This window comes from Phyllostomus hastatus, unplaced genomic scaffold (assembly GCF_019186645.2).
Source record: "Phyllostomus hastatus isolate PE091 unplaced genomic scaffold, TTU_PhHast_1.1 phas_scaffold_385, whole genome shotgun sequence".
NCBI lineage: Eukaryota > Metazoa > Chordata > Mammalia > Chiroptera > Phyllostomidae > Phyllostomus > Phyllostomus hastatus.
The window spans coordinates 10140321-10159530 of NW_025334026.1; the positions used below are offsets into that span (position 1 = coordinate 10140321).

Genomic DNA, 19210 nt, shown 5'->3' on the forward strand with positions numbered 1-19210 from the left:
TCATCCCAAACACCATCCCGAGAATAGCTCCCAACACTTCTGAATTTCTAAGTTCCCTTTCTAACGTCTCATTTCTAGTCTCCAAGATGCCTTATACAAAAAACAGGGTAAAAGTATTCCCAGTTTTTCTTGGTCATGGTGGAGGAAGACATGGCATCAGGAGAGGAGCGCCCCAGGAAATGAAAAATAATGGCTAGGAGTACAGCTCACTAAATTATATATATGGCTTCGTACTGGGCATCTAAAGAAAAACTGACACACCTTCCTCCAGGCAGAAGGTCTCTGTACCCTGGCTGCATAACAGAATCCCCTGGGGAGCTTTGAAAATGATGGGTAGGGGCTTCCTCTCATGGGTGGGGGACTTCTTTAAAGCTCCCCAGGGGATTCTGTTGTGCAGTTTGAGAATCCCCCCACTCTAAAGCTTACAGTTGACTGGCTTCCTCTTCAGACAGTACATACTAAAAGTAACTCACAGCTTTAAAAAAAAGTATAGTTAAAGCTGATGGTGGGCCCATGGGTGTTGGTAATGTTATGTTTTATATTATTCCATATTTACAAAACATTTCATAGTACTACATACACATATACACAAATTTTTTACACACATATACTTTAAAGCAAGCTCATCATATACTGGCCCTTAAAAGCACAAGTATTAAAAAGATGACTCCATGTTCCTAAGGAGTATAGGCACTGGTGGTGTCTGGGGCTTTTAATTCATGGGGGAGAGGGTAATCAAGATCAACTAAATTAGGGCTACTGACTTGAAAACAATGGCCCGAATTCTGTAATAACACTTAGCAGCGAAGTTCATGAAAAATGCTCCAAAATTAGTTAGGAAAGACCAAAAGGTATCTGCTTAACCAGCAATCCACCTAAAATCAGCAGAGTTACCAGGGCTTAGCCAGACTATATGTGAAAACCTTTATATAATCAAACATTTGCAGACACAAAACTGGGTTATCACAATATTACTCCCAAGGCTCAGTTCTAGAACCATCTTAAAATGGGGGTGGGGAGAGTATATCCCAATGAAAGTTTATCCAGACACCAGCTCATCCCCTTTCTCTTCATAAAGGAGGCAGTGCAGGCCCTGAAATCAGACAGTCTGGGTTCAAATCCTGGCTCAACAACTTCCCAGCTACATGGCCACAAGAAAATTATTTAATTTCCCTACACATCAGTTTCCTCATCTCTAAAATGAGAATAATAATGTTACCTACTTCACAAGGTTGTTGTGAAGGCAAAATGTGATAATGCTCTGGGGTACAATGACTATTGCATGCAATGAGTCCTTGATAACCATTATTACCATTGTTGTGTTTGTCATTAAAATTATTATCCAAATGGTGGTGGACTATGGCACTGAGGAACAGAGCTAGTTCCCAATTTGTAGTTACTGAGCACTGGGATTTTGTATATTCTTGAAGCATGTCTTTTGGGAGAATCATACCCATAAACAAGAGAGGAGACACAAAGCTGCTGTCTCCTAAAGCCTGGGATGGTGGTAGTGAGATGCAATGGGAAGCTCTCATAAAAGAATATAAGATGTAAGTCCTACATCAAGTCTTGTTTTAATACCAGCTGGGTGATCTTGGAGAAATTCACACACTTTTGCAGTTTGGAAGTCAGGGTTTTGGGCAATTGAGTTCAGCTGTTTTTTAATTTCTCAAATCACTGGAGCTTCAAAGTCAAAATTTTATAGGCTCTTCCTCATCTCTTCCCCTCTCCTCCTCACTGGATTGCTCTGTTCTATTCACCATGGCCTCCTAGTTACACACCACACCACTCCTTCCTCAAAACCTTCACACTCTCTTCCCTTCCTTGAAGGCTCTGCCCCTGGCTAACTACATTTCTTCATGCCCCCTCTTTTTTCTCCTTTTTACTGAATTTATTGGGGTGACACTGGGTAACAAAATTATACAGGTTTCAGGAGCACAATTCCACAACTAACCACTTTTCTTGATTCCTCACTTCCTTCAGGTTTGTGCTCAAACATCACCTCCTCAGAGAGGCCTCACCTAAAAGAACCACTATAAAACGGCACATATGCTAAAGAAGAGAGCGACATCTCACAATGCTGTCAGGATTTTATATCAAGATGATCTAATAAACTTGCAAAACAGAAAACAAAAATAAAATAAAATTGCACATATACATATATATTAGATTCCCACTACCATATATCTGTAGCCTGCTTTCGAAAACCCGTCACCACCCAACATATTATGCATTTGTTTATGATTTGCACTATGCCCCCCACCGCTGTTAGAATATAAACTCCATTAGAGCAGATATGTATTTCTCTTATCCACTACTGCATACCCTCTGCCTAGAACAGCACCTGTCTGGCACATAAAAGCAATTCATAAATATTTCTTCAATGCAAAAAAAAAAAAAAAGAATCCAGATACCTTTTTCTTCCCAAAGAGAATCTTACCCTAATATATAAAACAGGTAAAGGTGGTGATCTGGTTGAATGAGGCCACGGTCTCACCTCAGCTGACTCAGTGTCCCTGAGGTGTCCCCAAATCACTGCCCAAATGACTTCCAAAGTCATTTCATGCTCAGAAAGTCTTCAACTCCCTGTTATTTCTGTTAGACTCCAAAGAGAAACATTAAATTTGATGAATGACTTTCTATTCTGTAATTCCACTTACTATTCACTGGCAGCTGCATGAAGTTCCCTGAAAATTCAAAGCATACAATGTCCCAGAACTGCTGTATCCCTACAACCAAACAGTAGGCATGTCTGAATAAGGAAAAAAAAAATCCAACTCAATGAGGCAGATGGAAGGGTGTTTCTTTCCATATTCTGTCACATGCATGGTCCCTGGGCCTCTGGGACCTACCACAGAGGCTCTAGGCTGAAAAAAATTTCACCACATGTAAGAGGGTAAGGAAGAAGGATGGTGGATTCAGGACCCATGTGGAGACATAGCTTATACAATAAAGTATATAAATTTAGGCAATATGGTAGTCAACTGGTGGCTTCCTGACTTCAATACTTACTCTCTCTTTTTACATCTAAATGACCTGGCTTAGCTTGCTTTGGGCTTACATTTAGGAAAACAGAGTGAGGGAAAACCCTAGAGAAGAACTCAGCACAAGGCACACAGAGTTAAAAGAAACATCCCTGAGTAGCCTACTGGCTACAATATTGTGAAGAGGTCTTATACACAGCTAAAAGTTCCTCGGAACTGCAGGGAAAATATGAAACATACTCAGCAAACAATAGGACTTTTGCAAATCTTTATCATCCAGTCTAGCAGTGCTGAACTAAGCAAAAGTTATCGATTGAAAGCACGGTGACCCATCTTCTAACACTATAATCAAATCCTTAAACTATAGACAATTTAATGCTTTTTCATGTCCATATGTTTTCTAACGATGCTTTGCTGTCAGCATCCTACAGGAGTGCCTCTTGGAAGATGGAAGTAATGACAAAGCACATCATCGGGAAGGCAATTATATGTAGTACTAACCATTTTACAATGACCATATGGGCTATGTTTCAACAATGCAATTTCCTAATCAGCCTGAGCATACATATTTCTCTGTCCTTAATCCCAGCACACCATACTAAATTGGTAAGAGTACTGATGAAATATGGGCAGCAGATGTAGAAATATACAATCTACAACAAGAATGTTAAAGAAACTTTCATCTGTAAACAGTAAACAGAGGGCAGCCACTGCCCTGAAGTGAAAGTGACACCCATCTCTACCAGTCGTCTTCACACTGTTTCCTTAATCAAAAACATCACAGCAGGGTTATTACAAACCTCTGAGGGGTAAGGAATAACATAAAGAAACTTAAAAATATGCAATTCCTACCTAAGTATTTACAATCTGAGACAGGCCCTGGAGGTAATACAGAACTCACATTTTACAAATATATAAAATTCAGGTATAAGAGCTCCCTTTAAAACCCTGGACTTAAAGGTGTGGTTCTTATTACATTAGATTTTTTTAGTAATAGTTAAATTTCAAAGGACATGCTTTGACTAGGGTCTGCTCTACGATCACAAACTCGGGTAAAAACTGAAATCTACTATATTCCCCTTTTGGATAAGTAAAAGGATAACCGTGCTCCTTGAAGTAATTGGCGGGAGAGGAGCAAGACAGGTCTCAGAGCATGATGATTCTAAGAAAAATTGCTTTGTCTCTTCAAAACGAAAAAGACTTTTCAGAGAAGTATTTAATTAGACTGGTCTTCATATTCACCCAGAAACCTTTTGAAATTTCAGGCCCAGTGAGGTACTCATATTCATTCATTCTGTGTGTGTGTGTGTGTAAGATACTACTCCTCAAGGGATGGTCATCAGCCAGCTGTGAACCCTGAAGTACTAGAGGATGAACTCCATGGAGGCCCACCTTGGCCCAGAAGAGATGAGGAAGGGGCTTCTCAAGATGTATAGTACTCTAATCACACCTGGATTTCCATAAGAAACAAATCTAACAGTCACATTTATTAGCATACTCTTTGTAGCATAAACAAACCTCTACAGGGGGAGTGGAGAAAGGGGTGGGGGGGGGGGACACGACAACTTGCAAATGTGCTTAGAATAATAAAAGGAAACAATAACAGAGAAAAAATGCACCATTTGTCAAAAGGTACCTTCAAAACATAAATATCAAGGACGGCAAACAACTATTTAGTATGGTCTTTCCCTAGGAAGAATAATGAATCTATTAGTTAAAAAACAAAACCAAAAACTAGCAAAAAGGTCTGTTTTATGTGGAGTAGATTGCTATGAGAAATGCCACTTGCTAGAATAATTCAAAAGGAGACAAGACAATTCAAACAGAGGAATCGATATTAGAAAATAAGACTGTACCCACAGTGACCTGTTGAGAGGGTGCCAGTCCCTTCTCCATTTTACACTTCTGTTCCAAAAATATCATTGAGATTACTATATATGTGAAAGGGTTTAGTACAGGAACTGGCAAACAGTAACCCTCAGTATTAGGAGCCTGAACCCTTGTCTTTGACAAAGGCTTAAAATCTACCTGAGCAATGTGACCTGAGAAAAGGTCAGATTTTTATACAGGGAAAAGCAGTGACAGAAACAGAGAAAAAGAAAAACTAACAATAAAGAAGTTACAGATGTGCTGTAGGAGTGGCAGCCACCTACTCTAAACTCCAACTTTTAAAAAGAAAATAAAGAACTTCCCAAAAGATGATGAGGTACTTTTCCCTCCCTAAAGCCTATCATTATACCTAAAAAATCCTTTGTAACCAAGAGAATTTTCAGCAGCAACAAGAACACATGTGGTCTACCAGAGACCCACATGGGACTCTCACAAAATGAATCTATATTAAAAAGGAGAGTGGAAAGGGGTAACCAGCACAAGCTTTCAGGTCAGGCAGAAACTGCTGCACTTCCTGCCTCTCTAGTACTAGCTGACCTTGGGCAAGTTGACCTGAGTTTCAGTGTCTTAAACTGTAAAACAGGGATATCATTTGTTTGTTTTTTTCCATGGGATAGCTCTAATGAATACAAAATTCCAAGGACAATGCCTGGCACAGAGTAAGTACTCAGTAAACAGTAGCTCCCTTTTCAAAAATGTCTTTTCCTGGAATTTTTTTGGAAATAGGTCAACTCTAAATAAGCACTGATTGAGTACCTACTATGCATGGATTACTGAGCAAAGGAAGCAACAATTCTGAGAGCCTCAAATATCCTACAAAAAATATATACACAAGGAGAACACAGAGTCTAAAGGTAGAGAAGAGAGGAAAATAAAACAATACATTAGAAATACTGGCGGGGGCGGGAAACCTCCAGCTTTCCTAAGGTTCCAGTCATTCTCTCAAGTCACACAAAATGCCAGTACAGAGCATACAGCAGACCAAGAGCATATAACAGACACACAATAAACCATCACAGAACATATAACAGTACCTAAACTTCCCACCAGATCCCAAATAAAACAGAGTACACAGTGTTATGGTCAACACTTTAAAAACTCCGCTAGGCTGGCCCCCAAGACCTCAATCTATGGGAAAAGGCATTTTATAAAAATAAAATACTCTGAAAGCTAAGAAATAAAGCATTTCTCTGACCCACTCCATACCCCAGCATAAAAACTATCAATGAATTTTATCATCATCATCATCTGTGATTCTGGAAACAGAGTTTCAGCAGAAAAAGTTAATTCTGGGTTTAAAATATAGGTAAAAGGATGGCTTTGCTGGATAGGTTTTGAAGCCTGAATGATTCAAAGTAGAAAGCCACACTGCCAAAATATTAAATTTTATAAAGTGATCAAGGGAGCTAGAAGCTGTGTAGATATGCTGAGTTAAACACAGTTTTTGATACTTTCAGGTATCTTATGCAACTACTTTTTTTAAAACACAGGGAATATTTCTGTAATCACATTATACTTCAATTTTTTAAACAGTTACAGTCCTTCAACTGAAGGTGACCTGAAACAATCTGGTCCATTTCTATATTTGACTAGCAAAACTAATTTTAAAACAACACAACTGTCTAACTAACACAGCAGGTTCCAACATTCACGTGTGAAATCACACCTCCCAGCACACAGGCAGAATTATCCCCCTGCCTCTCACCTGTAATTATCATTTGCTCTCTCCCCAGGTGGCTCTTAGCCACCATACATCCTCCTAGGCTCACATCTGGAAACACAAACTCCCTCTGGGGCTCATATGCTGTCGGGGGAGAGGGAGGACGCAAACAAAAACTTTATGCTGGTTTAGACAACTTCTGAAAATATCTATTTCCATATACAGCTTAAGAGCAATCTGACAAAATTACAACATCCTTATGTCACCACAGTTATCAGTATTTTTCAAATAAAAAGAGTAAATTTACTTCACAGCTCCTATAGAGGCCAGCTTCTTCCATTAAAGCCAATTCCAAAAATTTAGCAAAGGATCTTTCATCAGTTGAGAGGACATAATTAGATGTTTTGATTAAAGCATTTTCCTCCCCTGGTTAACAAGATATAACAGATGTCACCAACTTCCCTAATAACAATACAGCCCTGCATTTGGCACCTTTACAATTTTAAAACTGAACTGTCATATAGAAAAATTATAGTTAGGGTGCCTCTTTACAATCATGACTCTGAAGTGGTTATGACATGCCTGAACTCCCCCATGGAACAGATATGGAAATCATGTTCCATATTCATAGCCGAAAGTCCACCTTAGCACACACTTGAAAACCAACCTCTGAAATCTGAATGATGCAAACTTATTCAAATCACCACCAATTATTCCTAGAAGCACAGACAAGTGAGGTAGGAAACCTGAACAGAAAATGCAAATCTCACACTCACTGTCTTCCAGGAGCACATGAAATACGTGCAGAAAGTGTTTCAGGAAAAGCAATGTCCATCTAAATAGATCCACTCCACCAAAATCCCAACTCCCCTGCAGAGGGGAAGAGTACTATACCTCATGGGGGGTAGGGGGAGGCCCATTTTTCACAGTTAAGAGTCTCCTTGTGCATTTGGTCCAGTTTACAAAAATTCAATTTACACCAATTTTGTCAACATACCAGTCCAGGGTGTAACTAGAAATAAGCCTGCATTTTAAATGGAAGACAGCCTCTCTGATTGAAGTTCAACTTAAACATCCTGGTTTAACAACTCCATTAAAGGCATCAAGCACAGATCTAAAGATTACTCAGCCCTTTTGTCAGTCGCATGTGTTATTTATAGGAGAGTATATCAATCATGTCTTCCCTTTATTATTTCCTCCTCTCTAGTCCTAAGCTATCTGGTCTGCCAAATTAATACATCCCATTGCTACTGCAAATCTAAACAATGCTTGATAAAAGATTAATAAAATAGTTGGGTTCTCTGTAACCACATACACACCCAGGGAAATTCATCAATGTCTGTATTTGCATATTTGGCTGACTGCCCCCTGCAGCAAATATGTAAAGCACAATGCTCAGGTACCATGTTTTATGGTTTGCATTTAACTCAGGGTGTCAATCTGCTTCTATTTTAATTATATCCATCTTGATATGTTATTACAATCTCATGAAAACTTCTTTTCATTATATGATTGACTATAAATATATACACATGACAAACAGTTGTTATAAATTTCCTGGTTCGGCAATAAGGAGGGCTAGATGGCTTAGCCAACACATCATGTGGATTTAATGGTTTTGAGTCTTTCTTCAGAAGAAAAGTTTAGTTGAGTCTTCAATTCCACCATACTCCAAAGTTCACTTGTTTCAAATGTTCTGCTACCAAACTTGTTAAGTTGCTCGAAGTTTCTCTGAATTGCCAGGCTAAAGAATATACTTTATTCAAAAAAATTATGTTAAAATTTTAAATAAACCACATTAAGGTCACTTTATATCCAAATCGTTATTTTATCTTTCCAAGGTACATTCAAAGATGAGAAATCCTCATAGCATCACCCCACATCCTCATTCTGGAAAGTGAGATGGGATTGGGTTGTTAAAATCCTTAGAAAAATTAGAATTTTACAATTATGGGTGCTCATTCTCATTTCCAGTATTATTTTTCTTAAAAAAAAAAAAAAAAAAAAAACTCCTTCCAACATTTCCAGTCCTTGGAAATCCTAGTACTAAGGACAAGCAGACAGTCTCCTAGTTTCATTGGCTAACAGTGAGAGTTTCTTACTCCCAGGGTCAATTAACCCTTCTGAGCTGTGTTTTTATCTGTAAAATAAGAGGTATTGTGGAACTACATCATTAAAGCCAACAATAGCTGAAGTAAAATGGATCAAAGGACTGCTCTGAAAGTTGAGGTCCTAAGTTTAAGAAACACCTCCTAAAGATGTTCTGCAGTTAAGCTCAAAACTGTAATTTTTGCAAGTGATCAGACTGATTACCTGGTAAGAAATGGGAAAGGAGAAAACGGCACTACACAGCAATGCAGTAACAATAACAAATAACAGCAAAACAGTAACAAATGCTTGTTTCCCCTTTTGTCCCAGTGGCAGTATAATTTCACTTGAATCACATAAAATCATTTTAGAACAGCACAATCCAGTACCTTCGTTATTTCTGCCAACTGAACATGTACAGAGAGAATGGGGTGGAACACTGGAATTTCTAGTATGTGGCTGAAAAACAAGTGATACAATAATGTTCAACTATTGTTTCATCTACATACTCATTCTTCCATAAGTTTTTCTTACTTAGTTTTTAACTATGGAAAACTATTCACTGAATAACCCTTAGCCACTAAGTATAGCTAAACAGAGACTCTAGCAAACAACAACAACAAAAATCTACTTCAGTATAACCTTTAAGGGATCATTGCAAATAATGGACTCTTTTAATGCCTCTTTTCAAGTTCTAAAATATCAGTGCCATCAGAAACTTTGCAGAAACCTTAAATGAGGTTGGTAGGCTGGTGTGCCGCAGCGCTGAGTAGGTGTGGGGACAAGGAAAACAACATCCCTCAGGAACCATCACGACTTGACCTTGGCATTGACTTAAATCCTGTCCCAGATTCAGAATGTTGCTAGTCTGGAAGTATCAAATATCAGCCACAGTAACCAAGAGTCACATTTGTCTTCACAGGCTGTGCTTCTGAATTGAGACCAGGTCATTTCAAAATGCCTCAGTTAATAGCAATCACACAGTACCTGCAATTTGAAGGCTTTCTGCCAAAATTGAATCCCAACCTACATTAGCCATTTTCCATTACTTAAAAACTGGAGGCTTGCCCCTCTCCTCTTATGACTCCATTTTACCACACTTGGCTTTTCCATGTCTCTGAAGGTACCAAGGAGGTATGGCACCTTGAGGTATAACAGCAAGCCAAAATGACAATAAAATAAAAAATATTTGTATGTAATTTGGTAATTTGTGGCATTTGTCAGGCAAACCCTAACTAGAGGTTCAGATAAAAATGAGAAATCAGAATGGTGCATTTTAACAGCCCAGAAAACTGCAGCAAGTAATGCTCTAACATCAGAGTTCCTCCCTCCCTCAGACTATCAAAGTTCAAACAATGGAAGTTTGAAATTTGTAAGTTTCCACATTTCATTCACAATTTCCTAAATCCATTACCTTTTAGTAACTTCATTAATCATTTTGATAGCTGTATCTCAATAAAGGAAGAGTGGGAAAGAAGGGAGGACAGTTGGGAGGGAGGGAAGGAAGGAGGCAGGCAGTAGGTGAGTAGGGAATCTTCTGGATTCTGTGATGAGACTGCCACTGACACTAATACATGAAATAAACACCTGCAAAGACAGCAACAGTACACAGCATTTCAAGACACAGGTCGGTCCCCTTGCAAAAGATGGAATCAGAGACCTGAAGAGGACTGAGACACAGAAACATGTACTTGGCCTAGTGTCTTCCTAAGCAAGCAAAGGAAGCCAGACTATGTGAAACCCACTCCTCCGCTCCTCAGTTACAAAAAGCATAAGGAGGACCTATTCTTTGGACCTTACAATGATACCTAGTGACTACATACCCTCCAGGTACTCTCCAGGCTTGTGAGAAGAAATGAAGGAAGATCACAGCTAAGATTGTTAGGAGGAAGACAAACTTAGGGTCTCACCAGCCTTAAATTCTATGCCCCTCTTCTACAGGAGAAAAAAACTCAGTATTCATCTAGGAACAGGTACAGATTTTAAGAAAACAGTTCTGACTCAGCTAACAGTGTCCCTAAATTGTTTTTGATCTTCTCCTATCTTGGGTTCCACCAAACTAATTCCTATCTTGCTCTTCCTACTCAGTTTTTAAATCTCCCTGATTTTTTCCAGAACTTTATCAAATGAACAGCAGTTATCTCATTACCAATCTTTTCCCTGTATCTATAGAATATTGGGTTTAATCCTGAAAGTGAAAAATGGGTGTTTCTTGAAGAGAAAAAAAAAATAGCATGAGGCACTTTCACTAAGTTAGGCTACATTTAGTGTACCAGACTCTATAAACAGCATTGGGTAAAATAAAATATAATGTAAAGCCACCTAACCCACCAACCTCCACCCTCCCTGAACACGGACACACACACAACACCCTTCCTTCAAGAGGTACTCCAGACCTTCTGTCCAAAAGACTCCCAAATCTTGTAGCCATTGAGACCTAAATTATTCCTTAACTGCTGCCCTCAACTATTATTTTTTCAGCTTAGGGACCTTATTTCTAATTCTAACATTCTCTCAAACTAATCACTACTTATTTCTGACAGTATATAGAACTGGTGTATAGAGTCTCAGGATCTTTTTATATCACCCTCAATGTTCCTTGAATTGTGTTGAATGCTCTATTTTTAACCCTTTTTCAACTGTGAAAGCTAGAGAACAACACTCTCCAAAAGGATGAAAAGCTCATCACTAACTCTGTGATTCATTTTTTCAGTTTACTGCTTCATTTATATGCTACTTCCAAAAAAAGAGCTGAAGTACTTAATCTCAACAGCTAACACAAGCTGCATGGAATCATCACATCACAATCTTCCACCTCATCTCACATAAATAATCCTGATGTGATCTCTGTCTTATACAGCAAAATACTGAAATTCAGTACACACAGTAAAATATGTAAATTCATAACCAACCCATTATTCACACTCTTCCTTTTCTGTAAACTTTCTTACCACTTCACAGATCCTAAAGCTATGCACACTTTCAGAAGTGAAATGCTGGAACTGACCCATTTACCCTGCAGTCCCATCCCAAACTTCCCAAAATAAAAAGTGAAGAATGCAAAAATAAAACATATCTCCACAGCTCTCTCTGGCTGACTGATAGCAGAAAGATTGACCTTTCTTGAACTAGCACTTCATACATAAGTAAGCAAAAGGTAGATACTTTGAAAGCTTTATTCTAACATTAGTGTCAACCTCCTTTCTCATCCAACCTTCTTCCCTAGCTTGCTAAAAAGCAGCAATACAGGAAACTAGAAGGGACCAAGAATACAAGATATTTATTGGCTAGAGGCAGCTCGGTGGCATGAGAATTGGGTGTTATCACACTGAAAGAGTTATTAATGAAAATCACTGACCAATTATTACCTCATGGTGGGGTTGCTAACAATCAATGAAAGGGCTGACACCAGGCAGGAAAAGAGAACAGGAAGAGAAACGAACTAATCATCATTATTTACACCTTGTACTACCCTTGCCACTCCCACTTAAGCAGCAGCTTCCACTCCAACTTCAGACTTCTGTGCCTGGTTTTCCAAGTCATCTATCCTGGACCCACTAACCCTAAATTCAGGGATCACCAAGCTCCTGGAAGGGACCTTTGAGATCTTTCCTGGCATCTCTCATACTGGATTATGGATTCCAATGCCAAGAATAAAAGTACCCTGTGGTCAAATAAATTTAGGAAATAAGACACATCGCATGGCTTTCTCTGATATTCAAAACTCACATTCATATAAAAAAAGACTTAATTCTGGCAGAACAAGTCACCCTTTAATTTTGCTTAGCCTGTCGAGTTCCGAAACTATTTGAGGGCAGATCACATTTTTTTCGGTCTGGAACACACAACCCATAAACATCTGGCAGAGCTATGCTCCCACCTAGCGTGAGCACCTTTGCTCTGAAACTAATCTAAACCTCTCAACTAATGGATTAAGAAAATGATACTTTTAGAGTAACTTCCCAAGGTCACTAAAATAGTCAGGACAGCCAAGCCTGGACCATGTTTCTCCACTGTTCTCCTGACTCCCTAACAAGACCTTTTTACCTAATTTTGTACTCATTTCTACCAGCCCTTCCCTGCCCCAAGCCTTAATCAAATAGCGTTTTCTCCTTTTTTTCTGTGCCTCCTTCACTATTCCCTCTTCTTAGAATGTTCTTTCCACTCTGCATTCTTTATCTATTCAAATCACTTCAACCTTTTAGGCCCCATCTTCTCCAGGAAGCCTTCTCAAATACTTCAGGCAATGACACTCATTACCCCATTCTCTGAAAGCCCAGTACACTTACCTGGTATTAGGCATTCCAGCACCTATTTCAAAATTATTTGTAGGTGCAGGACTTAATTTATCAAATAAACTGCACACTTCTTCAAGATGCTACATATACTTTAGGTTTCTCTGTACTCTTTCTAGTGCCTTACACATATCAAGCACTCCATAAATATTTGCTGACTGATACAAGGAACATGATTAATGCTGCTTTTTTAAACAACTGAATAAGAGAGATTTGACCATAATAAATTATTAGAGCCTATTAACATGGCATACCATAAGTACAAATTCTGAACAGCCTATTTATGCTAGCAAGGAGTAGTGTTTCAGTGTAAGCCCTGAAACCAAACTAGGAAATAAAGACCACATGAAAGTCTTGGTTTGATCCTGTACCCACCAGAAATGAGTCTTCCTTAATTTTCACATGCCTGCAAAACTCCAATTGGCCTCCTGTCTGCTAATTCCCCCAATTTCATCTTTGCTTCCCTTGGTCAGAGGTACAAAAGGAGGCTGTTCTAAAAACAGTGCACAATAGAGGAGTGAGGGGAAAAATAATAGATGTATGTGCAAAGTCAAATTTTCAGCTGCAGTACTCACAGGGCTTACTAATCAAGACTACAAATAAAGAAGCCCAAATAACAGAAAGGCAGTATTATCTGGCACATCAGGGTACACTGACAGTACTAGTACCCCAACACTTCCATTCAATTTGCTAGAAGCCACTTTTTTTTAAATGAGACATGCCATCTGGGAATATTCACTCTCCTATTATTCAAAGAATACCCACATAAACAATATCATATCCAAATGGTAACTCTTTCTCAAATGCCTAATGAAAATAACACCACGTTCAACTTTAGCCTCCTCACCTACCCTATTATCTTCTATCATGAGACTCTTCACAATCACATACTTGAACTGCAGGGCACAATTACTCAAGACAAGTGTCCCTGCAGAATATGAAACTACCTCAGCCAGTTTCACTGCCTATAAAGTGTGGGCTTTTAAACTACTACCAAAGCTTTCCTCATCTTAAATAAATATCCAACAGTGAAAAAACAATCAACATAAAAAGGCTGGCTTTCATTAGGCAAGGTTCTTTCTTTTGCTCCAGCATTTACCAAATCATAGTTGGACCGGAACACTTTATATCAGCACTTTTCATTATTAGTTAGCAGCCTCTTTTTTAGAAGTCAAAATCGATGTGTCCGTTAACATCCGAAGTATGTAACATCCCAAGTATGCTTCTCCACGGTTTGCCCGCTACTGCTCTGAACTGGCATAAGGAACAAGCTTAGCTTACAAGCCAACATGTCTGGTTTCTTATCACATCATCAGAGTAGCACAGCAGCCACAATGTTATGTGGTGACAATTGTTTTCATTTCTAAACCTAAGGCACAAAAATAGTATGTATTTAGGGCACTCTTACTATCTATAATAATTTTTAACATTTCAAAGCATTCCTGTCGCATACATTTCTATTCAAGTTCACCGTTCAGTTGCCTGTTTCCTAATAAGCCCTCACATTGTATGGTGACAGTTGAGTAAATCTCCCAAAATGAGTAATACATAAGTTTTATCTTCATGACCACTACACACATATGTTTGACCATCCAGCATGGACACAAATCTGCAGCAAACAGATCTACCTTTGTTCACAGAACCAGACATACATGAGGGTTTTTATTCCCCACTGTGTTTTCAGTCTGTAAAGTTTATTTACAGCTTTCCTACAAAAGCTGGGTCTTTTAAAGATAAACACTGATAGGATATTTGATAGTATTAGGGAACTGTTGTTTATCTGGGTGTGATAATGGTACTATGGGGCTTAGGGGTTTTTTTAAGTCATTACCATTTAGAGATACATACAGAAATATTTCTCATATCACATCTGGGAGGGGGAGTAGATAAGTGGGACACACATGAAACAAGATGAGACATGAGCTGGTAGTTGCTGACCTTGGTGTTAGGTCCACTGGGGTTTATCAAACTGTTCTCTCTACTTTTGTGTATGTTTAAATTTTTCTATGAAGTTTTATGAAAACTTTTTTAAAGTTAGACTTTTTAGACCCACACACAGATATGTAAATGATATTTAGATATAAAGGTTGTTAGTATTCAACTAACCAAAATAACCTGGGTTTTGCATCTAGAAAAGTAGGAGAAAAAAATCACAGCAAGAACAGAAATGGTGTTAACAGTACACTTCAACTTGGTTTTCTTTAAAAATTAAGTTTTTTAAGCCTAAAAGAAACTAGAAGGGTGTATTTTCTCTCAAATGCCAAACAGATAGATATACATATCATAAGCCCAGATAAATATTTATTTATGAAAAGTAAAAATGATCAAAAACAACTGCGTAAGTTATATCTATCTCCACTTGGCCTTCAGAAATGTTCATGGGAATCTGCAGGCCCCTCTTGCTTACTGAGAGAGGGGCCACGGGGCAGCTCAGGGTAACCATACAAAAAGCAGAACCACTTGTAACCAGATTTTGCAAGCACCATCCTAATCTACTACAGATAGCAATGGCGAACCAAATTCTAGGCAGCATTTTCTATTAGTATGCATGCTGCTATTTCAATTCCTATTTTAAATTAAGAGAGAGACAGAAAGAGGTTACACAGTACAGTACCCTCCCCACCTTGGCAAAGTTGAAGCCACAGAATTATCCTAATAAGTGGTGAGCTTCAACTCAAAATGATTGTGTAAGATCCATTTTAACCAGTAAGTACCAATTCTAGAACCAAAGGGTAATTGATTCAATCACTAACATCAAAATCTATAGTCACCAATACCACCAACCACCCTCCCTTCCTCCCCAACTACTAGCAACCACCCACTACCACCATCACCACCAGCAGCCCAACCAAAAAGCAGTTCAAATGGGAAATTGGCTCCCTTTTTTAAAAAATATTTAAACCTGACACTCAAACACACACACAGAACCAACAATCTAAACCTGTACCATTACTGCATGTGAGATTTAAGCTGTTATTAACAAAGCTTTTATTTGATCATCTCAAACAATACCAAAAGAGCAGAAAATCACAGGGAGAGGGAAAAGTTTCCTTCAGGTACCCCTAACCACCATATCAGGTGCATGAAAGGCTAGAAACCAACTATCTTGGTTTTGTGCTTAAGAAACGACGGACCAACTCTGCAGAATCGCAAATTCTGTGTGTGTGTGTGTGTGTGTGTGTGTGTGTGTGTGTGTGTGTTGGGAGTGTGAAAGGAAGGTGGGGGGAGAAAAAAAGGGGTTATATTTATAAAAACCAATGACCCATGCCAACACCAAATTTGATCTTTCCAGGTAGACACTTTCCCCGCATCCCCTGGACCTACCCACCCCCCTTCCTCAGGAGCTGGTTAGAGGGCAGGAAAACGTGCATTTGTAAAACAACACTGCAGGTGCCCAAGGAATAAAGACTTATATATACACACACAAAGATAATCAGAAAGAAAAAGAGAAAAGAAAACACAAAAAAAGGAAAGGAAGGGGTACAATTGGGTGACAAGCCCTTCAGATACCAGCCAGGATTTTATTCTTTCCTCCCACCAGTCCTCCCTGGTGCACCTTTTCTCTATCCTTTAACCAAATTGCTCATGTACACACACACATGTGCACACACACACACACACACATATACACAAAGATATTATAATTAACCCTTTCTGTAATACAGCCTCTTACGGAATACAGAAAGATATTCCATCCTTTCCTCTCTGCTCTCCCCTCCTCCCTCCTTTCTCCCAACCAGGAGAAAACGCCCCCTTCCCAGCTTCACCAGGAAAAAAAAAAAAAGGCAGGGAGGGGGTCAGAAAACCACAAAACCCCATTAGTCTCCAGTCCCGAGGACACCAGGAAAGGTATATACTATACAGAAACACACACACGGACATATGGCTCTGTAGAAAAACCGTCCACAGGCGCCCCAAACCTAGCAAAGAGACTTCCACCAGCCAAGAAGCCATGATTGGGAGGGAGAGGAGGAAGAGTAGGGACAGAGCTATCCGTGGAGGGGGGCGCATTGTTGTAATGCCTGAACCCCTTTCTATATGCCCATCTGCTGTGAAGGGGGCGCAGGGAGGGGGAGCAGGGGAAAGGCGAGCGAGAACGAGGAAACCAGGAGACCAGGCATGGCTTTGCGATTCCCTCCTGCTGACCGTCTTGCCCGCGCCCCCAGCTCCCCCCACCCCCCCCAACAATAAGACCTCAGCCAAGACAGACAGACAGACCGGCCAGAGCGCAGTGGGGGAAGCAGCAGAGCTGGGTGCAACCGAGTGGGGTCGTGCATAAAGAAAACCAGGGGGAGGGGGTCCCCCTTACCTCCAGCGCTTCAAAAGTGACAAAGCTGGTCATGGCAAATCCATCAATGATGTCCTCTTCGGCCGAGGTGGACTCTCTCCGCTTCCTCCGCGGGGGTCTGGGCCGGGACGGGGCGGAGGACGGGGGCTTCCCATTGTCTTCCTTGTCGGAGCCCGACGAGGAGGCGAGCGAGGGCGCCCGGGTCCGGCCGGCGCCGCCGCCGCCGGCCGCGCTAGCCCCCAGCCCGCCCCGGGAGCGCCTCTCCCGGTCTCGCTGCGACCGCGACCGCCGCTTTTTGCGGAGTCCATGGCCCCGCGTCGGGCCATCCATGGCTCTGCCGCGCCGGGGTCTCCCCGCTCGCCGCCTGCCCGCCACCGGCTCCAGCCGCGGCCACACAAAAAAATTGACACCAACCCCTCCCTCCCCCGTTCTCGGCTTCCCTCCGCCCCGAGGAGGGCGCGGGGGAGACGGCGGCCGAAAGAAGGGAGAGAGGGGAAGAAAGAGAGGAGAAAGAAAAGGGGGAAGGGGCGGAGAGAGGGAGGAGGGACGGGAGCTAGGGCGAGAGGCGAGAAGCCCAAGTGCTGGGCTGCCCACGGCACCGAGGGTCGGAGATTCCTGTGAGCGGCGCCGAGCAAAGTAATGGCTGAACACACAGGTCTCCTTTAGAGGAAAGAAAAAAAAAAAAATAACTCACCAAGCAGGCAATAAATCAGAATAGCGGAATGCTTTGATCAAGAGACTGGGAGGCTCCGGGGAGCCCTCCCCGCGGCCATTCTCTGCCGCGCCCCTGGCCCCCGAAAACGCCTACCCCCCGAGTCAAAATCGGGTCGAAAAGGTCGCGGGAAAGTGGGGGCAATGAACTTCACCCGCCCCTCACACAGGAAAACACCCCCGCCGCCTCTCACACACGCCTCGGAGGAAACTCACTCCCAGGCTCCCAAATTTTTAAGAAATGCATCCAGGGGAGGCTTCCGAGCGACCTGAGAGGGATGAGACCCCCCAGAGTGGGAAGCATAATAATGAAATAATTAGGAAAGGAGAGGGCGAAACTGGGAGAGGTGGAGAAGGGAGGTGGAGGAAGGGAAGGAGGATGCTGGAGCAGTTGTGGGGTTTGCTTTTTGGTCTTGGAGGGGGGAAGAGGGGGGGCTTAAAAAAAAGAAGAAGCAGATCCTGATGCTGCCACCCACCCCCCTCCTCAAAAGAATATTTTTTCCAGTCCCAGAGAAGAGGTCACCCTTCCTCAAAAAAGAGGGTGTGAGTCCGTCGACGAGAAAAGCTGAAAGAAATCTCCAGCGGGAGAGACACTGGTGTGCCGCCGCCACCGCCTCCTGCCGCCGCCGCTGCCTCTTTGCTTCGCCCAGCCCGAGGAAGAAGCACGGCCAGGAAGCGTTGGGAACGCCGGTCTCACCGTCACCGCCGCTAACGCTGCCGCCGCTGCCGAGAAAGCCCCGAGCCGGAGGGTGCACGGCGTACCTCCGGGCGGCTGCAGCGGGAGCCCGGGCACGGCCCCATCCTCCGCCCGTCCGCCTCACTCAGCTCCCGCTCCTCCCCCTCCGCGGCCGGCCCACTGCCGCCGCCCGCCTCAGCCCAAGCCCGCGCACGCGCACCCGCCCTCCCCGCGCCTCGCTCGGCGCGCGCTCCCGCCCCCGCGGTCCCGACTGGCTGGTCACGTGGCGGACCGGGCTCCCTCCTCCCCCGCCCCCTCCCCAGTTGTAGAGTGTGTAGAAAGCAAAAGGCTGGGGGCTGGCCGCGTTCGCGAGCCCAGGGCATGCGCGCTGGGGCGGCCGGGCCTGCGCAATGTTGGGAGGGGGGTGTTGGGAGTGGGCAGCGAGGGTGTGGTGGGGGTTGAGGAAGGGACCACCCGTGCGGAATCGGCTGTGGTCCCGCAGAGTTGGTGCGCGAGGGTGTGTAAGCCGTGAAACGATCCTGCCAGTCGCACTGGGGAAATGTGGGGACTACTGTCCCCTGTCTACTCCGAGCTCCGCGCCCCCCCCTCACCCTCTTC

The 19210-nt window shown here is 42.1% G+C and overlaps 1 protein-coding gene across 3 annotated transcripts in view; it reads right to left on the reverse strand.

The window, feature by feature from the left end:
• The window catches only part of AUTS2 (activator of transcription and developmental regulator AUTS2), a 1150881-nt gene extending 1132150 nt beyond the window's left edge, over positions 1–18731 (reverse strand). For all 3 annotated transcript variants that reach the window (XM_045819369.1, XM_045819367.1, XM_045819368.1), the window contains exon 1: positions 17227–18731. In XM_045819369.1, coding sequence (XP_045675325.1) covers positions 17227–17535 — 309 coding nt within the window. In that variant the 5' untranslated portion in view covers positions 17536–18731. The remainder of the gene's footprint in view (positions 1–17226) is intronic.
• Between the last annotated feature and the right edge of the window lie 479 nt (positions 18732–19210).